Below are 18,372 nucleotides of genomic sequence, written 5' to 3'. Positions count from 1 at the left end.
GAAAGTGCAAGTTGTCAATCTTAATACGCAGAAACGAAAAAAAGTCAACACTAGAAAAGCGTTTTTTCAATTTTAAATGCAGCTTTAGATTAGAAAGTTGCTGTAAACAGTGTAGAGACTATCAGTATAGCGTTTTTCAGTTAGCAACATGCAAGATTTTTGATTTTAAAATACAAGAACTATCATAGCAGTTTGAGCTTTACAATACGCAAGTTATTACTTCTCTAGGTGGCATTGGTAGATCTAAGTTGCCGACAATTCTTTTCGTCAATTTAAACTTTTTAGGTCAAAATAAGGTCAAAATTTGCAAATTTTAAGGTCAAAATTTAAACTTTTTAGGTCAAAAAACTGGTTGCCCTAGTAATTACTTATACATTTCTTATCTTCATTTCCATATAACCAGTTTGTTAAAGAATGAACGATTCTAGTCTAGTCTGGTCTGGTGTGTCTGTCTGTTAGCAATAGTTCCTAATGGATCGTCCCTGAGCGATCTGTCGACTGCTAGTACGAACCGCACTGCCATATTTCACGTGTTGCCTGTGCGTGAGATGTACCTAAACTGCCCACCATAGGCCAGGAGTTCTGGATTCAGTTACTTGCATTGGTGGCACAAGCTAGTGACGTCTGTGCTTCCGGCCTGGGTGTTCAACTGGCGTCGCCATCGTTCCGGTGTGGCGTTTTCTATTGTCAGCATCTACTTGCGAGCGAGATCGTTCATTCCATCCGGTGTCTGTGTGATGGTGCGCGATAAACTACGTCAGCAGTGTACGCTGTACAGCGTGGCAAGCTAGGCTACAGCTTGCATGTAAGACTTAGCATCATTTCAACCATGGATCAGTCGACAGCTTCATAATGCTGTTTATGTGACGTAGAGAGAAGGGAGTGTTGCGTTCAAATAAACTAGTTGTTTTCCAGCCTACGTTTGAGCTCCAATGTAACGACAACACAGCATTGACTTTCACTTGGCCGCGGCATTTTTCACGCCGTCAATTTTCGACGATCAAAAGTAGAAAAACTCTTCACCGTATCACACCAAGCGAGCCACCTGTGTTCAGCTGCTGTGAAATATTTGTATGACATCACACTGTTTGCTGAACCTGTCTTCAAATCTGTGACACATTCTTTGCAATAAGGACGAAACCGCAGTAACCTTTTTCGAAACTGTTTGATTTGTTCGTTTATCTGTGCTAGTTGATAGTTTTAATGCGAATAAACCAGGTATGTTTGTTTGGTCTGTTTCACTTCCATGATAAAAGAAATTCTAAATCTTACAACACTTTTTGTGATAGACTATTGTGATAGCTCCTTTACTGGTAAGCAATGCTGATATCTCCTCGCTTCGTCTCAATGTAACCAACTCCACATATAATTTGATTGATTGAGAGGCAATTCTTCTTGTGTCATTTGTTCAGGCGCTTTGCTTTACACCTGGTTTAGTTCGCCTTCCGGCCCGCGACGTTTTCATTTGCTCTACTAGTCATGGCCTCTGTGAAAACAACTCAGTCATTTGTGATCGCTATCGCCATTATATTTAGATGCTTCTCTTTGCTGCAGCTTGGGTCTGTGACCTGGGAGGAACTTACGTTAATTAACGCGATGGATAATTTACATTTAAAACCGTGAATTCCTGAATTACGTCACTTTCTTTGTCTGTATGATGCATGAATTTCGGCAAAAATACTGGCTCTGTCCTCGCTCGCTCTTTCATTATACGTCATGGTCAAGGCAAGTATTGTTCAATTGTCACGTGTCTGCTGATCATCAAATATTTATCTGACCAATCTATCTCATCGCGACGTCTCTTCAACACAGAAAGTCCTTCTAACTGCCTTGCAACTTGCTATTATTTGCGCCCCGGTGCTTTTCAATATTCCCCTCCGCCCCTTTTAAACCGAATTTTTTCTTGACTCCAACAGTGCATGACGTCTCATTCCTTTGAGACCGTCAATGATCTTTCCTAATCTGACAACAGTCTTTCAAGTCAATATGGCGCATGTATCAATTTCACCAGCATGCCGCTTTTAGATAAAGGCGCTGAGTAAAAGGTTTTGCTATTAACGTGTAATATTATTAAATGTAATATTTTCGTAAATGTTTAGACGATGATATAGAAACCGCGTTCGGCTCTTTTCAATTGTTCAACAAATTCATTGCAACCTTTATGGTGTACGTAAGCTGGTAGAAATTGGAAAAGACAGAAACTGTAAAAACAACACAATAGTAAAACGGATCTAGAAAACACAAAATTGAGCTGCCAACTTTCCCCATGATGGCAGCAGACTTTGAAAACTGGAAATATTTGATGAAAAACTGAAATGTTATTGTCATTTCAATAAAAATGACGCTAGTAATTACTTATACATTTCTTATCTTCATTTCCATAAAACCAGTTTCTTAAAGAATGAACGATTCTAGGTTTCTTAGGATGACCATATAAGGGAATCTCTGAGTATTTTTTTTCAAAGTTTTCATCATATTTGTTGTCGACGTTGATTCCGTGCAAAATCCGACAAAGCTGACACAGTCCCACCGCCCTACCGTGATATGGCATCTCCTCAGGGTCGTGTGTACGCCAGGCCAGGTACTCCCTGTATGCTGTGTCGTTCCCGTCCAAGTAGCGGAGATACTCGACAAGTTTCTCTGCGTTTTCAAAGTCATCCGCATAAATAAAAGAATGTTTCGGGGACACGGCCTCGTAGTCCGACTTCTTCGCTCCCAAGACGACAGGAACCAGTCCGTGGGTCAGGGAGTTTAGAAAAAACTTCTCTGTTATGTAATCGTTGCATGAGAAAGCGTTCTCGAACGCCATGTAGAACTTGTACGGCCTTAAAAAGTTGTCCCAACTAGGTGTAGCTCTCTTGTGTTTTGGAAGGACTTTTGGCGCATTGGGAAAGCACCCTCCTCTTCGATCTAAGTCGAGTCCGGCTTTCACCAGTTGCTCCGAGTATTTCATCCTCGCCCGAGCTCCCGGCGTGCTCCCGCAGTTACCTACAATCCATAGCGCCACCTTGCGCTTGCTCTTGATCAATTCATCTAAGTCATTTTGGAGATTCCTAGAACCTTGGCTGTGAATTCTTTGCGAAATGTTTTCAGTCGTTTGATAGGGGAAGTAGACGTCAGAGTCTCGCCTGTATGACGTAGTTCCATGCAAAGGGACTTCATTTTTTGGTATAAATTGAAAATATTGTACACTGGTTTTTATCTTCTGTATGCTTTTGTCATACCTATACGTCATAGTGAGGTTAAAGACGTCATCAAACTCTTTCAAAGTTAAACCACGAAGCGTTCCTAGCGCGACTGGCGATTCCCAAGTGAACCAGATGTAATATTGGTCTGTTCGTCTGTGAATATATCCACGTAATAAGCAAAATAAAAGTAACCTGTCGCTTCTGTCTGACATAAATTGTTAAATTTACAAGAAAATAACAAACCTCTGTTTTGGCATTCTAGAGATTCTTGCTTCGTTGAAATGGAAGATGATCGCTTTTGTTGAAGAGTCATTTATCTAGAAATTACAAGGAAATTTTAAAGTTAAGTTGATTTCTTGTCTTTCATATTGTTACTCAGACCCAACCGACCTTACTTCTGTCGTAAGAAAACTGGCAGTTGCCACATTTTGAAGTTATTAAGTTGTTTTTTATCCACTTTGAGCCGAACGGTGCATCCCAGGCTATGATGTCATACTAAAAATAAACAATAACAATTTATGAATAGTTTTTATAATGAAACCAATTTCATAATTGTGAAACATTTCGCAAGTCTTTCGTTTACTTATGTGGGCCTACGGGGTTGAATCTTGTTTCAATCTACGACCCTTACTTTTGTAGGGATCATTTTATACTCCACGACTTAGCTATTGATAACTGATGCAACCAACATGTTGTTATTCTGATAAGCTACAATACACATCGACTGCGTTGTAAAGTGTCGTCCACCTGTTCCTGTGCCTCTTCCAACGCCGCCCTCAGTCTATTTCCATCTCCACTGAGTTGATGTGGACTCTTTGACTCGGTGAAATTTGTTTTGAGTGAATTGAGTGGAAGAATGAGCTCTTCTGCTGGCATCTTTATTCCGTCTGAAGAGGTTTCTGGAGAGGTTTCTAACTCTTCATCAGACAGGGGCCTTTCCATTGGAAGCGGATAAAATTTCTTCGGTCCAGTGGCGTTAAGAGTTAGACGAGGGCTGAAGTAGGACAGACTGACCAACACGACGTACACAGCAATTACAAATCCCACAACCTTAGTCCCGTTCATAGAACGCGCCATGACTATTTAAGCGTGGAGAGTCAAGGGTTGTAGTTAGAAGTGTTTTTATTTCTTCAAATAGTTCGTTTCGCCGTGGAATTTTACGCCTGGTTTAGTTCGCCTTCCGGACCGCGACATTTTCATTTGCTCTACTGGTCATGGCCTCTGTGAAAACAACTCAGTCATTTGTGATCTCTTTGCTGCAGCCCGGGTCTGTGACCGGGGAGGAACTTACGTTAATTAACCGCGATGGATAATTTACATTTAAAACCGTGAATTCTTGAATTACGTCACTTTCTTTGTCTGTATAATGAATGAATCGTCGCAAAAATACTGGCTCTGTCCTCGCTCGCTCTTTTATTATACGTCATGGTCAAGGCAAGTATTGTTCAATTGTCACGTGTCTGCTGATCATCAAATATTCATCTGTCCCATCTATCTCATCGCGACGTCTCTTCAACACAGAAAGTCCTTCTAACCGCCTTGCAACTTGCTATTATTTACGCCCCGGTGCTTTTCAATATTCCCCTCCGCCCCTTTTAAACCGAAGTTTCTCTTGCGATTACGTAACTCGTCGGTGTCGAAGCTTTTGTTTTATTCTATGACATCACAATTTTTGCTGACCGTGTCACAAGTAACATCCAATTTATGTTAAAACGAATTCGTCCAATATCAGAAGACGACAGTAGCTAACAATTTTCGAAAAAGTTTCAGCAATCAGCTAAATTTAATTGTTAGTTTCAGCAGTTGGTAGTTAGCAATAGTTCCTAATGGATCGTCCCTGAGCGATCTGTCGACTGCCATTACGCACCGCACCGCCATATATCGCGTGTTGTCTGTGCGTGAAATGAACCTAAACTGCCCACCATAGGCCAGGAGTTCTGGATTCAGTTATTTGCGTTGGTCGCACAAGCTAGTGACGTATGTGCTTCCGGCCTCGGTGTTCTACCGACATCGCCATCGTTCCGATGCGGCATTTTCTATTGTCAGCATCTACTTGCGAGCGAGATCGTTCATACCAACCCGTGTCTGTACGATGCCGCGCGATAAACTACGTCAGCAGTGTACGCTGTACAACGTGGCAAGCCAGGCTACATCTTGCATGTAAGACTTAGCATCATTTCAACCATAGATCAGTTAATAGCTTCATAATGCTGTTTATGTGACGTAGAGACAAGATACTGTTGCGTTCAAATAAACTAGTTGTTTTCCCGCCTACATTTGAATTCCAATGTAACGACAACACAGCAATGACTCTCACGTGGCCGCGGCATATTTCGCGCAGTCAATTTTCAATGATCATGAGTAGAAAAAGTCTTCACCGTATCACACCAAGCGAGCCACCTGTGCTCAGCTGCTGTGAAATACCTGTATGACGTCACACTTTTTGCTGAACCTGTCTTCAAATCTGTGACACCTTCTTTGCAATAAGGACGAAACCATAGAAACCTTTTTCGAAACTGTTTGATTTGTTCGTTTATCTGTGCTAGTTGATAGTTTTAATGCGAATAAACCTGGTATGTTCGTTTGGTCTGTTTCACTTCCATGATAAAATAAATTCTAAATCTTACAACGCTTTTCACGATAGACTACTGTGATAGATCCTTCTCTGGTAAGCAGTACTGATATCTCCTCGCTTCGTCTCAATGTAACCAGCCCCACATATAATTGAATTGATTGAGAGGCAATTCTTCTTGTGTCATTTGTTCAGGCGCTTTGTCTTTGTTTGTGACAGCCTCCGGAAATTCGCTTTCAGAGCAAGGAAGTTAGCGTCACCCTGATAGCAATGTTGTAACAATTGGAAACCTCGACTAAATTCCGTCGTTTCTCTCGGGTGTCTTGTGCCGTCCTGTTAGTTGTAGCATAGGCCGTGTCAGCGCTGTCGTAAAATGCCGGGCAGTTTCCCATATTGTCCTGGTGTGGGAACGACCTGCCATCAGGTTGTGTCACCTCCTCCACATCACCTCCTCCACATCACCTCCTCCACATCACCTCCTCCTCATCATCTCCTCCACATCACCTCCTCCACATCACCGCCTCCACATCACCTCCTCCACATCAACTCCTCCACATCACCTCCTCCTCATCATCTCCTCCACATCACCTCCTCCACATCACCTCCTCCACATCACCTCCTCCACATCACCTCCTCCACATCACCTCCTCCACATCACCTCCTCCACATCACCTCCTCCACATCACCTCCTCCACATCACCTCCTCCACATCACCTCCTCCACATCACCTCCTCCACATCACCTCCTGCACATCACCTCCTCCACATCACCTCCTGCACATCACCTCCTCCACATCACCTCCTCCACATCACCTCCTCCACATCACCTCTTCCACATCACCTCTTCCACATCACACCGCAATTTGACGATGATGACAACCGATGATGTTAAATTAACAACTTACTTATAACCTTTAAAGAAGTAATTTTCCACCACAAGCGCGTGGTCATTTTTCCATATCGTCCATTATATATAACTTTCCTTTAATAATTTTTCATCTTGAGAATTAATTGTTTAATAAATTGATTGATTAATTGCCAGTAATTGTTTTAAGCATGGACTTTACGTTATATTTTCATGCAAACGATCGTAACACGGAAGACTTCGAAGCTCGTTTTTACCAAAATAAAAACCGAACGAACATTTACATCTGCGACCGTGTGTCTTGTGTTGGGTTGGCGCGGGCGATTTTGTAGGGCAGAGCTTTAAGCTACTTCTGATGAATATTACATGTGATGTGTTTTCTGATCTTTAGTAATTTCGGTGTCTGCCACATTGTATTCTAACTTGACCACAGATTTGTTTTTGTATAAACCATTATTAATATATTCCGCATCGTAATATTTCCTTAAAAGTTTTGGACGATGATAAAGAAACTGCGTTTGGCTCTTTTCAATTGTTCAACAAATTCATCGCAACCTTTATCGTGCAGGCCAGGTGGTAGAAATTGGAAAAGACAGAAACTGTAAAAACGGCACAATGGTAAAACGGATCTAGAAAATAAAAAAGTTGTGCCACCAACTTTTCTAATGATGGCAGCAGACTTTGAAAACTGGAAATACTTGATGAAAAATTGAAATCTTATTGGCATTTTTATAAAAATGACGTTAGTAATTACTAGGGCAACCAGTTTTTTGACCTAAAAAGTTTAAATTTTGACCTTATTTTGACCTAAAAAGTTTAAATTTTGACCTTATTTTGAAAAACGCTATACTGATAGTCTCTACACTGTCTACAGCAACTTTCTAATCTAAAGCTGCATTTAAAATTGACAAAACGCTTTTCTAGTGTTGACTTTTTTTCGTTTCTGCGTATTAAGATTGACAACTTGCAGTTTCAAATGCAATGCCGTCACATCGTGACGTCACCAAACGCGCTGAAAAGCCTTCCCTCTCTTTGTGGCTTTGGTTCTAAGTAAAATTTGCGGCACTGGAATTGTTTGCGGTACAAGAAAAGAGAAAAACGGAAGAATAATATTACAAAATGGTTACAAAATTACAAGTTTAATAGATTTTGACCTAAAAAAAGACCTAAAGAAACAATTTGAACGTATTTTGACCTAACGTAACATTTTGACTTTATTTGACCTAATAACTTCTATACCACACGTCGTACAAAGCTGAAATTTGTTTTGTGCTTGTTTGATAACATTCTGGGCAGGTTAAAAAAAATTGATCATATTGACTTTTGGTTGCCCTAGTAATTACTTATACATTTCTTATCTTCATTTCCATAAAACCAGTTTCTTAACGAATGAACGATTCTTGGTTTCTTAGGATGACCATATAAGGGAATCTCTGAGTATTTTTCTTTAAAGTTTTCATCATATTTATTGTCGACGTTGATTCCGTGCAAAATCCGACAAAGCTGACACAATCCCACCGCCCTACCGTGATATGGCATCTCCTCAGGGTCGTGTGTACGCCAGGCCAGGTACTCACTGTATGCTGTGTCGTTCCCGTCCAAGTAGCGGAGATATTCGACAAGTTTCTCTGCGTTTTCAAAGTCATCCGCATAAATAAAAGAATGATTCGGGGACACGGCCTCGTAGTCCGACTTCTTCGCTCCCAAGACGACAGGAACCAGTCCGTGGGTGAGGGAGTTTTGAAAAAACTTCTCTGTTATGTAATCGTTGCATGAGAAAGCGTTCTCGAATGCCATGTAAAACTTGTACGGCCTTAAAAAGTTGTCCCAACTAGGTGTAGCTCTCTTGTTCTTTGGCAGGACTTTTGGCGCATTGGGAAAGCACCCTCCTCTTCGATCTAAGTCGAGTCCGGCTTTCACCAGTTGCTCCGAGTATTTCATCCTCGCCCGAGCTCCCGGCGTGCTACCGCAGTTACCTACAATCCATAGCGCCATCTTGCGCTTGCTCTTGATCAATTCATCTAAGTCATGTTGGAGATTCTCAGAACTTTGGCTGTGAATTCTTTGCGAAATGTTTTCAGTCGTTTGATAGGGGAAGTAGACGTCAGAGTCCCGCCTGTATGACGTAGTTTCATGAAAAGGGTTTTCATCTTTTGGTATAAATTGAAAATATTGTAAACTAGTTTTCATTTTCTGTATGTTTTTGTCATACCTGTACGTCATAGTGAGGTTAAAGACGTCATCAAACTCCTTCAAAGTTAAACCACGAAGCGTTCCTAGCGCCACTGGCGATTCCCAACTGAACCAGATGTAATATTGGTCTGTTCGTCTGTGAATATGTCCAAGTAATAAGCATAAAATACGAGTAACATGTCGCTTCTGTCTGAGATAAATTGTTAAATTTAGAAGAAAACAGCAAACCTCTGTTTTGGCATTCTAGAGATTCGAGCTTCGTTGAAATGGAAGATGACCGCTTTCGTTGAAGGATCATTTATCTAGAAATTACAAGGAAATTTTAAAGTTAAGTTGACTTTTTGTCTTTCATATTGTTACTCAGACCCAACCGACCTTACTTCTGTCGTAAGAAAACTGGCAGCTGCCACATTTTGAAGTTATTATGTTGTTTGGTATCCACTTTGAGCCGAACGGTGCATCCCAGGCTATGATGTCATACTGAAAATAAACAATAACAATTTATGAATAGTTTTTATAATGTAACAATCTCTATAGTTATAAAACATTTCACAAGTTATTCGTTTACTTATGTAGGCCTACGGGGTTGAATCTTGTATCAATCTACAAGCCTTACTTTTGTAAGGATCATTTTAAACTTCACGACTTAACTATTGATAACTGATGCAACCAACATGTTGCTATTCTGATAAGCTACAATACACATCGACTGCGTTGTAAAATGTCGTCCACCTGTTCCTGTGCCTCTTCCAACGCCGCATTCAGTCTATTTCCATCTCCACTGAGTTGATGTGGACTCTTTGACTCCGTGAAGTTTGTTCTGAGTGAATTGGGTGGAAGAATGAGCTCTTCTGCTGGCATCTTGATTCCAATTGAAGAGGTTTCTAACTCGTCTGAAGAGGTTTCTGGAGAGGTTTCTAACTCTTTATCAGACAGGGGCCTTTCCATTGGAAGCGGATAAAATTTCTTCGGTCCAGTGGCGTTGAGAGTTAGACGAGGGCTGAAGTAGGACAAACTGACCAACACGACGTACACAGCAATTACAAATCCCACAACCTTAGTCCCGTTCATAGAACGCGCCATGACTATTTAAGCGTGGAGAGTCAAGGGTTGTGGTTAGAAGTGTTTTTATTTCTTCAAATAGTTCGTTTCGCCGTGGAATTTTACGCCTGGTTTAGTTCGCCTTCCGGACCGCGACATTTTCATTTGCTCTACTGGTCATGGCCTCTGTGAAAACAACTCACTCATTTGTGATCGCTATCGCCATTATATTTAGATGCTTCTCTTTGCTGCAGCTTGGGTCTGTGACCAGGGAGACATTTACGTTATTTAACCGCGATGGATAATTTACATTTAAAACCGTGAATTCCTGAATTACGTCACTTTCTTTGTCTGTATAATGAATGAATCGTCGCAAAAATACTGGCTCTGACAACGCTCACTCTTTTATTAGACGTCATGGTCAAGGCAAATATTGTTCAATTGTCATGTGTCTGCTGATCATCAAATATTCATCTGACCAATCTATCTCATCGCGACGTCTCTTCAGCACAGAAAGTCCTTCTAACTGCCTTGCAATTTGCTATTATTTACGCCCCGGTGCTTTTCAATATTCCCCTCCGCCCCTTTTAAACCGAATTTTTTCTTGACTCCAACAGTGCATGACGTCTCATTCCTTTGAGACCGTCAATGATCTTTCTTAATCTGACAACAGTCTTTCAAGTCAATATGGCGCATGTATCAATTTCACCAGCATGCCGCTTTTAGATAAAGGCGCTGAGTAAAAGGTTTTGCTATTAACGTGTAATATTATTAAATGTAATATTTTCGTAAATGTTTAGACGATGATATAGAAACCGCGTTCGGCTCTTTTCAATTGTTCAACAAATTCATCGCAACCTTTATGGTGTAGGTAAGCTGGTAGAAATTGGAAAAGACAGAAACTGTAAAAACAACACAATAGTAAAACGGATCTAGAAAACACAAAATTGAGCTGCCAACTTTCCCCATGATGGCAGCAGACTTTGAAAACTGGAAATATTTGATGAAAAACTGAAATGTTATTGGCATTTCAATAAAAATGACGTTAGTAATTACTTATACATTTCTTATCTTCATTTCCATAAAACCAGTTTCTTAAAGAATGAACGATTCTAGGTTTCTTAGGATGACCATATAAGGGAATATCTGAGTATTTTTCTTTAAAGTTTTCATCATATTTATTGTCGACGTTGATTCCGTGCAAAATCCGACAAAGCTGACACAATCCCACCGCTCTACCGTGATATGGCATCTCCTCAGGGTCGTGTGTTCGCCAGGCCAGGTACTCCCTGTATGCTGTGTCGTTCCCGTCCAAGTAGCGGAGATATTCGACAAGTTTCTCTGCGTTTTCAAAGTCATCCGCATAAATAAAAGAATGATTCGGGGACACGGCCTCGTAGTCCGACTTCTTCGCTCCCAAGACGACAGGAACCAATCCGTGGGTGAGGGAGTTTATAAAAAACTTCTCTGTTATGTAATCGTTGCATGAGAAAGCGTTCTCGAATGCCATGTAGAACTTGTACGGCCTTAAAAAGTTGTCCCAACTAGGTGTAGCTCTCTTGTTCTTTGATAGGACTTTTGGAGCATTGGGAAAGCACCGTCCTCTTCTATCTAAGTCGAGTCCGGCTTTCACCAGTTGCTCCGAGTATTTCATCCTCGCCCGAGCTCCCGGCGTGCTCCCGCAATTTCCAACGATCCACAGCGCCACCTTGCGCTTGCTCTTTATCAATTCATCTAAGTCATGTTGGAGATTCCCCGAATCTTGGTCGTGAATTCTTTGCGAAATGTCTTCAATCGTTTGATAGGGGAAGTAGACGTCAGAGTCTCGCCTGTATGACGTAGTTTCATGAAAAGGGTTTTCATCTTTTGGTTTAATTTGAAAATATTGTACACTGGTGTTTAATTTCTTAATGTTTCTGTCATACCTGTACGTCATAGTGATGTTAAAGACGTCATCAAACTCCTTCAAAGTTAAACCACGAAGCGTTCCTAGCGCGACTGGCGACTCCCAATTGAACCAGATGTAATATTGGTCTGTTCGTCTGTGAATATATCCAAGTAATAAGCATAAAATACAAGTAACATGTCGCTTCTGTCTGACATAAATTGTTAAATTTACAAGAAAACAGCAAACCTCTGTTTTGGCATTCTAGAGATTCGAGCCTCGTTGAAATGGAAGATAACCGCTTTCGTTGAAGGATCATTTATCTAGAAATTACAAGGAAATTTTAAAGTTAAGTTGAATTCATGTCTTTCATATTGTTACTAAGACCCAACCGACCTTACTTCTGTCGTAAGAAAACTGGCAGTTGCAACATTTTGAAGTTATTATGTTGTTTGGTATCCACTTTGAGCCGAACGGTGCATCCCAGGCTATGATGTCATACTAAAAATAAACAATAACAATTTATGAATAGTTTTTATAAGGAAATAAAATTTATAATTCTGAAACATTTCACAAGTTCTTCGTTTACTTATGTGGGCCTGCGGGGTTGAATCTTGTATCAATCTACAAGCCTTACTTTTGTAGCGATCATTTTATACTCCACGACTTAACTATTGATAACTGATGCAACCAACATGTTGCTATTCTGATAAGCTACAAAACACATCGACTGCGTTGTAAAGTGTCGTCCACCTGTTCCTGTGCCTCTTCCAACGCCACCCTCAGTCTATTTCCATCTCCACTGAGTTGATGTGGACTCTTTGATTCCGTGAAGTTTGTTTTGAGTGAATTGGGTGGAAGGATGAGCTCTTCTGCTGGCATCTTTATTCCAATTGCAGAGGTTTCTAACTCGTCTGAAGAGGTTTCTGGAGAGGTTTCTAACTCTTCATCAGACAGGGGCCTTTCCATCGGAAGTGGATAAAATTTCTTCGGTCCAGTGGCGTTAAGAGTTAAACGAGGACTGAAGTAGGACAGACTGACCAACACGACGTACACAGCAAATACAAATCCTACAACCTTAGTCCCGTTCATAGAGCGCGCCATGACTATTTAAGCGTGGAGAGTCAAGGGTTGTAGTTAGAAGTGTTTTTATTTCTTCAAATAGTTCGTTTCGCCGTGGAATTTTACGCCTGGTTTAGTTCGCCTTCCGGACCGCGACATTTTCATTTGCTCTACTAGTCATGGCCTCTGTGAAAACAACTCAGTCATTTGTGATCGCTATCGCCATTATATTTAGATGCTTCTCTTTGCTGCAGCCTGGGTATGTGACCTGGGAGGAACTTACGTTAATTAACGCGATGGATAATCTACATTTAAAACCGTGAATTCCTGAATTACGTCACTTTCTTTGTCTGTATAATGAATGAATCGTCGCAAAAATACTGGCTCTGTCCTCGCTCGCTCTTTCATTATACGTCATGGTCAAGGCAAGTATTGTTCAATTGTCACGTGTCTGCTGATCATCAAATATTCATCTGTCCCATTTATCCAAACTATCTCATCGCGACGTCTCTTCAGCACAGAAAGTCCTTCTCACCGCCTTGCAACTTGCTATTATTTACGCCCCGGTGCTTTTCAATATTCCCCTCCGCCCCTTTTAAACCGAAATTTTTCTTGACTCCAACAGTGCATGACGTCTCATTCCGTTGAGACCGTCAGAGACCTTTTGTAATCTGACAACAGTCTTTCAAGTCAATATGGCGCATGTATCAATTTCACCAGCATGCCGCTTTTAGATAAAGGCGCTGAGTAAAACGACTTAACCTAATGTCTCCACCTTCTAACTGGTAACTAACAGGCGTGATGTGTAACCACTTTGCATCCTTCCTGTGCTGGAAACATATCGACCAGCTTCTTTATCTTAACAAGGGATGTAGCCTCCCTTGGAACACGCTGTGTTGTTGTTGTCACAAAGAGTTGTCCTCTTTCACTTGTTAATGCTGCTGCTGCTGCGAAAATCGAATTTCATGGGGTAGCCTAATAGGCCTGGTATTCACTCATTGTTATAAGAAGCTTCTTTATGTTGTTAATGTTGTTTGAAAAATGTTTTTCTTTATAAAGTGTTTCTTCGTTGCGCTCATTGCATCCTCTATACATGCTAGACGTAACTCACTATGACTTATATCAAGCCAACAGCTCGTTCAGGTTGTTCAGATCAAAGGGAATGAAATAAAACGAAGCTCACGGCAAATTTATTCAAAACTCATCGATTCTACATTCTCTTGCAAATACTTTCTCATAAATAACGCGCGAACTAGATTTACTGCTCTATTTCACAACACTTTTAGACTTTCAACTATTTCTGCTACTTTCTGGCTTGAACAAGCTGTCCAGGAAATCATCAAATCGAGGCATAAGCACTTTCGCGTGACGCGAGGTCATCATGTGACGTCGGCAAAACAGTGTTTTCCTTGTCACGTGCAACGTGCTTTGAGAGCACTTTAACCGCTCTTAGAGCATCAGTGTCGCCGTTCGGGACCGCTGAGCTTTCGCGGTTGTGGTCAGTTCTGTGCATACGTCACAAATTCATCTTCCTGTTGTGAGCTTGAATTGTCATAGTAATTGTCATAATTGTCATTGTCAGCTTCAATAAAAACGTAAAACGGAGGTCTCGTCCATAGAATGCGCTTGCTTATGCCTATTTTCGAGCTTCGACGTTGTTGAGTGTTCTATGACGTAACAATAGAGAACTTTGCTCGAAACAATTTTGGTAAATTCCTATCGCTGCGCGTTCATCTTTCTGTTGAAATTATTTTATTAACCATTGATTACTAACCATTTATTACCATTTATTAACCATTGATTTCTAACCATTTATTAACCATTGATTACTACTTGCACAGTGTATTTTTTAGATTTCTTTATTCCTTTTGGCATCAATGGTCCGGATTGATGCCAAATTGTTACGTTACGGTACGCCACTGATTTCGTATAGATGACTCTCGACAATCTTCGCCTAAAACCACTTGAACTATGCAGCATTCGGTTTAAGTTTGTTGTTCGGTTGGTAAGTTTTCAAACCAACACTATTTATTCTGCTTATTATGGCGTCATAATAACTTTTATTCTCGGAGTTAAGAACTGCGATGGTGACGCCATACTTATAAAGTTATAAGGAAGGCTGTGCTTTTGAAAAAATACTGGCTTTGTGTGCAATCTATATAGTTATTATGTATGTATATATACAGTTACATAACTGCTGTTGGATAGGAAAACTGGAACTGTCAACCGTCAAAGTAATTTATAGGGATGTTCCTGGCTATAATAGAGTGGACTTCGTCGTTTCACTGCCGATAGCGGCTGATGAAAGTGAATGCGAACACACGATATTACTCAAAACATTTTACAAGTAGTTTCGTTTTATGCCCTAAGTGAGCTAGTGAACGTTTGAACATTTCGAGATATCTGTTATAAGGGTACCACCAATAAAAGTGTCTAGCATTTGTGGTTTGTAATGTTGTAACCAATGCTGAGAAATTTGAAAGTAATTGACCAAAATACCACAATGACACTCACCATCTGAAATGTTGAAGTTACTTTTGCCGGTTTCTTTACCAATGGTGTCTTGGTAGCCTTAGTTCTATTGGAAGGTTTGATATCCTCGTGTTCACCTCCTATGTGAAGGACATGAGAAGGGGTACTCATCTGCCGGCTATAATTGGGCGGCCATCACTTAACCGAGAAATGGAAATGTCCTTTCAAGTTGCATTTCCCACTCTTTCTATTTCTAATAATGGCGCTTATTGTTTGTGCTTGTACGCGCAACCACTTGCTCGTAGTGCTTCATGATATAAACGCGATCACACGATAAATACCCTATGACGTAGGAGGTATGAACAGTTGCAAATTAACAGTGAAACAAAATATTGAATACAATTATGTGAAGTCAGTAACCACATGTTTGCATTTTTCGCAAGATATAAATTGCCTGTCAAATATTGTAATCGGCCTGCAAGTAATTTCTAACGACTACACTGCGCGTCGCGTATACGTTTATTTCTTTGTGACGTGACTTCCTGCACTAACCAGAAAAGCTGTGAATATTAATATGGGTTGCCACCTAAAATAATTCGTTATTATTATTACTGTTCCACTGTAATCAGTCTGGTACTCAAGCCTGTGTTTTGTGATCTTGTTCTAGTCTTAGTGGAATTGGAATATATCGCGATGTCAATAAAATGAATCTTTAAATGGACAAACTTTGTCGAGTTGATTGCAAGCTCAATAATATCAGAATTCTGGCTGCGGAATATTTCACGACCGATAGATACGAGACTCGTCGAATAAAGCCAGAAAGCCTCAAGCTATAACCACGTGACCATGAACTATGAGTGTAACTCAACACCAACCAAAGCAACCAATCACCAAACGATTAGGCCTAACATATTTGGTTACTAAACTATATTTGGTTACGCCTATGAACTCAACACCAACCAAAGCACTCCAAAAGGCTCCAATATTTGGCTGCACTGAACAACACTTGGTTATAGGCTCAGCTAGGTTCACCACATCTGAAAAGGCCAAATTCCTGACGGCCTCAATGACCCCCTTTCGGGACACCGAGCTTTGCGGCATTTTTCAGTAGCCTATGTTTTTACATCTTATCAAACCAAACGCTCGTTTTTTCCGCAAGACAGCATCACTGTCACAGAGGGAAAAAAGCACAGGATTGCCACATTGGTTTAGTCTAGTGCAGGGATGGCGAACCTTTTTTAGTGCATGGGTCACAAAAGAGACCTTAATCCTTGAAAAAGCGAAAGTGGGTCATACATTTAATTACATGTTAATGCGAAACTTGCTGCTGCACCTTCTCTGCAAGTCTTATTATCCTTGGTTGGTAATCCGTAGTTTTTAGCTTCACACATGCAGCACTCATATCTTAGCTGAGACGATTCCGTGTACTTGATTGTATAAAATTCATGTGCAAAACTAAAGATTTGCACGAATATGAAGAACCAAACAACGTTAACAGAGCTATCGCAAATCTTTTCATAGTTTCAAACGAATTCGGCAGGGAGTTCCACTCTGTAAGAATTATATTTTCAGCATGGTTTTCAACAGCAAACGAACAGGCCTAGCAAACGAACTGACAGTTAATAATTAGGTAAAAGATACTCATTTTAGAGTTTCTGGAAAGACTATACTCAACTACCGCTAGTGCAAAACAAAGTAGGCCTACAAAGAGACCAACTCAACAGAATATAAAAACTTAGGCCTACTTGCAGGCATTAAATGTTTAAAGCTTACCAGACCACACTAATCCTGAACAGCCAAGAGGCATGCAGTCACTAAAGGGTACAAATATGTAACATGATTTGCTAACAATCAAGAGCACAATACCTTTATTACGTTATAAGCACCCAGTAACTTGCCGTGATACTGATAACGCACTACTACCGCTTTAGTTGTGTCAGACTGCTATTCTATATGGCAATTCGGTACGGTACTAGATTAAAATAGGTTGGGGCCTTATTACAAATATTTAATAGAGAAAAATTTATTCTTTGCTTAAATATTTGCTTAAATTCCATTATTTAAAAAAAGACAAGTGGGTCACTGAAAATCTGTGATGGGTCACTTCGTGACCCGCGGGTCAGTGGTTCGCCATCCCTGCACTAGGCTAAGCTAAACATGCAACCTACTTGCAGTGATGTAAGTTCTTGCCTGCCTGCTAGTATGGTACAGTACAGTAATATCTAGCATTTATTCAAGTTGACCATAAGCAGTCTTTGCATAGCTTGCCGCACTAACCACGAACTATGCCCTTTGTTGCAATTCTATATACTTATTATGACGACACAAACTAAACAAAAGATATTTGTAGCCTTTCAATTGAAATCTCGTTTTTCGAGTCAGCCTTGCAAGTGCAATATTTATGGTACTTCTTATGCGATCCTTTTTGGCGCCATTGTTAGCTCATAAATATCATTTTCACAGCAATGTGAGCTAACATGGGGCTGCACAAAGATGAATTCTATAAACTTCCAAGTCTCTTCATAAAAATGCACTAATTATATGACACATTCCTGGCAACATGCATCAGTAATTTGATCTCTGTCGAAACAGCGGATATGACGTAATATTAGTGCAACGCGTCAGCTGCAGTTACGCATTTGTGGTTGATGGGTTTTAAGTAGAAATCATTATAATACGTACGTCACTATTGCATGACGCATTAAGCACAGTGAGACAAAATTTCAAGGAAATTTTTAGGTTCTCTGTTCATTTGGGTCTGGATCGCCAATATTTTTCAATTGAGGGCGATTTCAAGGTTTCTGACCATCAGTAGAAGAACCAAAGGTCACCAGTTCGATGACGCACTTCTGGAATAATATAAAGTTGCGCGCTATATTCTTATTGAAATAATTCGGAACGATCCAGCAAGGTTGGCAACAGCGACAACAGCGGTCATTTGCGCTGCTTTCACAACTAGTTTACTGGCGACCTGGTGCCCTCGGTCATCGTGTTGGCGACCCCTGAAAGCTGATGATTGACAAAACACTCCGATGTTATTTAGAGCTTAGACAACTATTCCAATTGGGTTTTTAATGGGATCAAATCAAAAATAT

At 40.5% G+C, this 18,372-nt stretch overlaps 3 protein-coding genes across 3 annotated transcripts; all 3 read right to left on the bottom strand.

Annotated features, from left to right (window-relative positions):
- Positions 1-1,985: 1,985 nt before the first annotated feature.
- Positions 1,986-4,854, bottom strand: LOC143460785 (alpha-(1,3)-fucosyltransferase 7-like). The gene is made up of 5 exons (XM_076958413.1): positions 3,936-4,854; positions 3,579-3,683; positions 3,432-3,505; positions 3,225-3,341; positions 1,986-3,128 (listed from the first exon to the last, which is right to left on the bottom strand). Exons 1-5 carry the CDS (start codon positions 4,263-4,265, stop codon positions 2,345-2,347), a joined length of 1,410 nt encoding a protein of 469 aa, XP_076814528.1. The 5' UTR covers positions 4,266-4,854; the 3' UTR covers positions 1,986-2,344.
- A 2,310-nt stretch (positions 4,855-7,164) lies between these two features.
- Positions 7,165-10,459, bottom strand: LOC143459761 (3-galactosyl-N-acetylglucosaminide 4-alpha-L-fucosyltransferase FUT3-like). Its single transcript, XM_076957027.1, has 5 exons — positions 9,550-10,459; positions 9,193-9,297; positions 9,046-9,119; positions 8,837-8,953; positions 7,165-8,740 (listed from the first exon to the last, which is right to left on the bottom strand). The coding sequence occupies exons 1-5, from the start codon at positions 9,898-9,900 to the stop codon at positions 7,957-7,959; spliced, it is 1,431 nt and encodes a 476-aa protein (XP_076813142.1). The 5' UTR covers positions 9,901-10,459; the 3' UTR covers positions 7,165-7,956.
- Positions 10,460-10,593: 134 nt separating this feature from the next.
- Positions 10,594-17,770, bottom strand: LOC143460791 (alpha-(1,3)-fucosyltransferase 7-like). Its single transcript, XM_076958423.1, has 5 exons — positions 12,497-17,770; positions 12,140-12,244; positions 11,993-12,066; positions 11,784-11,900; positions 10,594-11,687 (listed from the first exon to the last, which is right to left on the bottom strand). The coding sequence occupies exons 1-5, from the start codon at positions 12,845-12,847 to the stop codon at positions 10,904-10,906; spliced, it is 1,431 nt and encodes a 476-aa protein (XP_076814538.1). The 5' UTR covers positions 12,848-17,770; the 3' UTR covers positions 10,594-10,903.
- Positions 17,771-18,372: the final 602 nt, after the last annotated feature.

The sequence above is a fragment of the Clavelina lepadiformis genome, chromosome 5, assembly GCF_947623445.1.
Source record: "Clavelina lepadiformis chromosome 5, kaClaLepa1.1, whole genome shotgun sequence".
NCBI lineage: Eukaryota > Metazoa > Chordata > Ascidiacea > Aplousobranchia > Clavelinidae > Clavelina > Clavelina lepadiformis.
This window is presented reverse-complemented; position numbering and strand designations above follow the sequence as displayed.

What these genes read in the sequence shown, in the direction of transcription:
- LOC143460785 (XM_076958413.1), bottom strand. Translation starts at nt 4,265, where the DNA reads ATGGCGCGTTCTATGAACGGGACTAAGGTTGTGGGATTTGTAATTGCT. An exon ending in TGGAAGAGGCACAGGAACAG is followed by an intron (nt 3,684 to 3,935) that starts GTGGACGACACT and finishes GTTTATTTTTAG; the next exon opens with TATGACATCATAGCCTGGGA. An exon ending in AACCTCACTATGACGTATAG is followed by an intron (nt 3,129 to 3,224) that starts GTATGACAAAAG and finishes TACGTCATACAG; the next exon opens with GCGAGACTCTGACGTCTACT.
- LOC143459761 (XM_076957027.1), bottom strand. Translation starts at nt 9,900, where the DNA reads ATGGCGCGTTCTATGAACGGGACTAAGGTTGTGGGATTTGTAATTGCT. An exon ending in TTTCTTACGACAGAAGTAAG is followed by an intron (nt 9,120 to 9,192) that starts GTCGGTTGGGTC and finishes TGTAATTTCTAG; the next exon opens with ATAAATGATCCTTCAACGAA. An exon ending in TCTAGAATGCCAAAACAGAG is followed by an intron (nt 8,954 to 9,045) that starts GTTTGCTGTTTT and finishes ACATATTCACAG; the next exon opens with ACGAACAGACCAATATTACA.
- LOC143460791 (XM_076958423.1), bottom strand. Translation starts at nt 12,847, where the DNA reads ATGGCGCGCTCTATGAACGGGACTAAGGTTGTAGGATTTGTATTTGCT. An exon ending in TGGAAGAGGCACAGGAACAG is followed by an intron (nt 12,245 to 12,496) that starts GTGGACGACACT and finishes GTTTATTTTTAG; the next exon opens with TATGACATCATAGCCTGGGA. An exon ending in AACATCACTATGACGTACAG is followed by an intron (nt 11,688 to 11,783) that starts GTATGACAGAAA and finishes TACGTCATACAG; the next exon opens with GCGAGACTCTGACGTCTACT.